Below are 5,686 nucleotides of genomic sequence, written 5' to 3' on the forward strand. Positions count from 1 at the left end.
GAGCACGATTTAAAAGAAAACCAAAGATATAGATATATGTTGATACGAGAAATAAGAGAAAAAGAAAAAAATTTTATAGATAAATATTCATATAACTTTGTAAATAAGATTTGATCGTAATATAATTCGAATCATGGTTGTAGATTCTGTTTGTTATTCTTCGATGTCAGATTTATAATATATATATATATATACATTGTTTAAATGAATAAGAAATCTGTATGAAATTTTAAATATGATATAGGTACAATAGAGAAGATGTGTGTAATATATGTGTATAAATATAAAAATACGATAATGAAACATGCAAAAGAGAAAAAGAGAAAATGATTATATGTGTAATTATTTTGATATGTGTATGTAAATAAGTACAAAAACATGCGAGCATTATGATTAATACAATGGAGCCTTGATTAAACGGATGATAAACAAAGTTTAATCGAATTTTATAAAATATCAATAAAATAAAATATCAATTTTGAAAAATGACAAATAAGTGGTGGAAAGAATTATTAATTAGAGAAACAAAAGAAAGAGGAAAAATGTATGTCAATAGATCGAGGTTCGATTGTATTTAAGAAAGAAGGATAGATATTCTAGCATCTTAGCTCAGGAAAACGAATTATACAGTCTCTGTAATATGATATTGCAAACGATTTATTATACGTGTTATTATATACATGTTTCCAAAACTCAAAACGTGAAGAATATACTATAACAGTGTGAAAATTAAAAATATATATTCTGACGAAAAAAATAATTTAAAATTCAAATAATAAATTAGAGTAATTTTGGATACAGAAGAGACGATAACATTATCAATGAGTTTGAATCAATGAAAAGTCAAATATTTCTATCATTCTGCCATTATTGCTGTCTAAAGAAACAATCAATAAATCGTTTGAATAAATATTAATTGCTATCTTCATTGAGTTTTGTTAATTATGTTCAAAGAGAAAAGAATGTGATAAAATAAAACAAAGAAAATAAAAATAAGGATATGTACCAAAGTTCGTGACTAATAAAATTAAGTTTAGTTTTATATAGTATCTTTTTCACTATAACACGTGAAAAAATATCAGCCAATTTTTGTAGAAAAATCAATGTTGATGCCAGAATTGCCGAATCAATGCAATTGATTATTGATAATTAATTTCAGATGCTTTTGTAATTATTGAAATTATATAGATATTTTTGGAAAAATTATATCATTATTGATTTTATTTATACATGTATATTAAATTATTCAAATTATTTAATATTAATTTTAATTCTAATATTATAGATCGGTTGTTTCAGTGTTTTTTTTCGAAAAAGAAATTTTCACTTTCAATTGTTAACATTGAAACTTATTAGAATTAAAATTAATATTAAAAAAAAAAAAATTCTCTTATATATATTCAGAAGCAAGAAGAATATATTATATTTAATTTTTTGTTGCTTGATTATTAATTAAATTTTATTGTTCTCAAAACTGGATGTACACGAAGCGAAAACAAAGGAACTGATACTGAACGAAAAAAAAGGAAAGGAAAAAAAATTATTATATATGTTATAATTGTAAATAAAATTTCTGTAATATTTCTAGTCCTTTAAAGATGAGAAGTCTATCAGAAGAGAAGAGAAAAATGAAAGAGGAAAGGATTTTGTATTATAATTAAATTAAATTATAGTATAATTAATTTCTAGTTGTGTTTTAGAGAAAGAAAAAAATTTTTCATATTTGTAAAATGAAATATATTTCTATACCAAAGGGATGGTGTACCTATATCATTGAATGTTCCACGAAACATTGAATTCTAAAAAAAGATGTTCGATATAAAAAAATCGATAATTAACATTCACCTTCTTCGCTACGCTAATAAAAGAAAATAGAAAAAAATAATAATTAAAAAAACAAGATATATTTAAAAAAAAAAGAAAAGTAAAAATATATAAGTGAATCAAATTTACTTATATTTATTATAAAAGGATAATATCAGAAATATGAATATAATACATACCAATTAATAGAAGCTGATACTTTCTTTCTTCAATTATAATAGCTTTTAAAAAATCAGGTTTATATTTTTGTAATGTTTTCACACATGAATAATAGTTGTCTTAGTATATGCTTTATTTGATATTAACAATTTAATATTTTTAATTATTAATGTATTTTTTCTTCTAATTAATTCATATTTTTTAAATGATTTCTGCTTGTTATGTTTTGATGCTATTTATATTTTATTTTCTTTTTTTTTTTTTGTTTTTATTAATATCGAATCCTTCTCAAGGATTTATTTTAGAGGCAGGAAATATGCGATTCTTATTAACAAATTCTAATTTTTATTTTATCTGCTTTATTATAAAGAATTCTCGTAATTCTTCATTCTTCTCGATACTTTTTCTAATATTTTAATGTGATGTGTTTTGTAATATTTAAAAATTTGAATAAAAATGTTAATAAATGCGTTTTGTTTAATATCATATTTTTTCTGTTCATTTTATCTTTATTGCATTTATTTTGGAATATTTGAATTTTATTTTAATTTTTATTTAAACATTTGTTTTATATTTATAAATATTCAACATATTTATAAAATATATTTCTTTAATATATTTAATATATTTATTTATATAATTTATAAATTTATATATATATATATCAAAATATATGTATATGTAAATATACATATGAAAAAGCTAAGTGACACATAAATAATCATATTAAAATAATCATATAAAATTTCGTATTTATATATAAAAATGGATTTACTAAGATTTTTAATAAATAAATTAGATAAAAGATTAATCAAGACAATGAAATTAATCAGAAAAAAAATTTAAAAAATCAAAGTCTATCTCTTAAGCATATAAATTCCGTAGAGTAAGTCTAGACAAGGAGAGCAAATAATAAGAGAAAGATAGAGATATTGTAAAAATATTGAAATCAGCGCTATCTGCAGAGTGCCGCAAATGAAATACGTAAGAAAAGGACAGAAAATAATGAGAGAAGGATAAAGAGAGTAAAAATTGAGTATGTGGCGCCATCTCTCGAATACAAATGTAACTATTTAATAGAAAGCGTAGCTAAAATCGGATACGTGGCGCCATCTCTCGAATGCAAAGATAACTATTTAATAAAAAGCATAGCTAAAATCGGATACACGGCGCCATCTCTCGAATGCAAAGGTAACTATTTATTAGAAAAATAAAGCAAAGTAAGAATTGAAGATTAGCGCCATCTCTTGAATATCTTTTTAAGGAAATATTTTCAATACTCGATAGATGGCGCTAGCAATTAATTCTTTATCTCTATCCTTCTTCTATTATTTTCTATCCTTTCTTTTTGAGTTTCATTTACGGCACTCTACAGATGGCGCTGATTTCAATAATTTTATTTTATCTCTATCTTTCTTCTATTATCTCCTATCCTTTCTTTTCGAGTTTTATTTACAGCTCTCTGCAGATGGCGCTGATTTCAATAGTTTTATACTATTTCTATCCTTTTTCTACTACTTGCTCTCCTTGTCTAGAACGCGTGCTTTCGTCGCTCGAAATGTTAAATGAATATATTTTTATTATTTGTTTTTCAAAATTATAATATATGTGATATAAAAAAATGCATTAAATGTTAAATATATAATTTGTATAATTTTTATATATAGTATATATGTATTATACATATATTTATATTTTTTTTATATCGTATAAATATTTTATTTTATTCCTATATATCATAATGATATTCTTAATTCTTTAGGAACATTTTATTATTTTATTTCATTTTATTAATAAAAATCTATTTATCATAAAAAAATAATCAATTTTCTATATTATCTTATTATAAAATATTTGCTTAAATTCTTGATTTGCTTGATAAAAAAGCAAAAATATGGATAAACAAATTATTTAACATTTTTTATTTAAAAATATAAAATATATTCATAAAATATTTTATTTTATAAAATTATTTTATAACATAGAATATCATACATAATGATATATCAGACTTTATTTTCAGTTATATTTTTTACCTGTTTTTGTGCCTCCAATTTTTTTTTTCTTATTTCAATCTTTTTATGCTTTGTGCTTTTTAAATGAATGTTCCATTGAAATTCTCCAATAAATATCCTATCACAAATCTGTCAGAAAAAAAATGAAATTTTTAATTTTAATCGAAATCCAAATATAAATCAATATTAAAAGATTAAAAATTCAATACAAAAATTTACATCACAAAAATGTCTTTCCTCGTTGCTACTATCACTGAATTTTTTATTCTTCACTGATTCGTTTAAAGGTTTTTGTTCAGGTTTTTCTCCTCTTAGCACAGCCTCGATTATTGCCACAGCTGGTTCATATACACAACTGTCCCATTGGTTCACATCGGTAGAATCTAATGCATAAATTGGTGGTACCTATAATCATTTTAAATTAAAATACAAAATATTTTTATATTATGAAAATAAAAAATATTATTAAAAATGATAGACAAACTATTTATTAAATAACACTTGGAACACTTTGTACTTGTCTGTCACTGCGACGAAGTAAACGATTCATAACCCATTTTATCTGTTTTTTTGCGTATCTCTTCGTAACCATTTTTAAATCATCAATACCCCTTTGCAATAATTCTTGTCCCTATAAATGAAACATTTATTTATATGTATATCAATACATGTATATTAATATAATTATTAATTGATATTTTGAAATAAAATTAATAATGGAAAGGAACATATTATGTTTCCTTTGTCAAAACTCATTGCTCCAACTCTTTCCATAGACAATAATTATATTTAATTATATCAATTTCAAAACCAATATCAATTTTGATCTCTAATCATCTGAAATTTGAAAATTGTAATCTATTAGATATAATTCTAGCAAAATTCATATAGACAAGCAAATATAAAAAATAAAAAGAAAAGAGAATAAAATTAATTTATCATTCTTATCTTCAAATTGTAACATCCAACGAGAACTTGAAACTAGGTAAAAAATACTAATAGATCAAAATTTATATCATTTTATTTATCTTATTTGCTTTTTCATTGATCATTTGCTGCTCACCTTTTTCCCTCGTTTCTCTTCTTCTGGCAACACAAGGTAATCGTGAAACTCTTTGAAGCCGATACTTTGAAAAATACCCTTCGTATAATCGACTGATCTGAAATCAGAAATAAAAATAAATAAATAAATAATTTATTCAAATCTATTTATTCGCAGTCTTTCTTCCATTATTTCAAATCATTCGCGCCAATTTTATTTTATTCTCGAACAACCTATCATATTCACATAATATAGAATATTTCTTGTTTTCTGATATTGATATCAAAGTAATTTTTTCTATCAAAATGTATCACTGATATATCTATTATTAATTCAAATTTTGTCTAATTTGTAATACAAAATATATATATTACAATAGGCATTCGTGGATTTAGTAGATTTTCAATTATCCACGTAATCAAACTTTTACCAAAAAAATCGTAAATAAAAGAAATATCATCATCGTTAAGATGCAAGACTTACAAAGACTTCCTATTACGTGCGCAACCAACAAAATCATCATTCAGTCCTACAATCAAACTATCAACCCCAATATTATATCAAAAAAAAAAAAAAAACTTCTTTCATCGCTGATAAAAGATTGAGGAAGGAAAGAATTTCGAAGATGAAATTTTTTTTTTTTTTT

General features: G+C 22.7%; 1 protein-coding gene and 1 long non-coding RNA gene across 2 annotated transcripts in view; one reads left to right on the plus strand and one right to left on the minus strand.

Annotated features, from left to right (window-relative positions):
• LOC116185667 overlaps nt 1-996 on the plus strand; it is a 20,681-nt gene extending 19,685 nt beyond the window's left edge. Inside the window, exon 3 of the long non-coding RNA XR_004150538.1 lies at nt 787-996. This is a non-coding gene — a long non-coding RNA (uncharacterized LOC116185667). The remainder of the gene's footprint in view (nt 1-786) is intronic.
• Nucleotides 997-3,876: 2,880 nt separating this feature from the next.
• Nucleotides 3,877-5,686, minus strand: part of LOC102674946 (tRNA dimethylallyltransferase) — a 120,490-nt gene continuing 118,680 nt past the window's right edge. The window contains exons 6-9 of the mRNA XM_006607989.2: nt 5,062-5,158; nt 4,516-4,629; nt 4,218-4,403; nt 3,877-4,127 (exon numbers count right to left, since the gene is read on the minus strand). Of these exons, the coding sequence (XP_006608052.1) occupies nt 3,990-4,127; nt 4,218-4,403; nt 4,516-4,629; nt 5,062-5,158 (535 nt within the window). The 3' untranslated portion in view covers nt 3,877-3,989. The remainder of the gene's footprint in view (nt 4,128-4,217; nt 4,404-4,515; nt 4,630-5,061; nt 5,159-5,686) is intronic.

Source organism: Apis dorsata, unplaced genomic scaffold (assembly GCF_000469605.1).
Source record: "Apis dorsata unplaced genomic scaffold, Apis dorsata 1.3 scaffold_27, whole genome shotgun sequence".
Classification (NCBI taxonomy): Eukaryota; Metazoa; Arthropoda; class Insecta; order Hymenoptera; family Apidae; genus Apis; species Apis dorsata.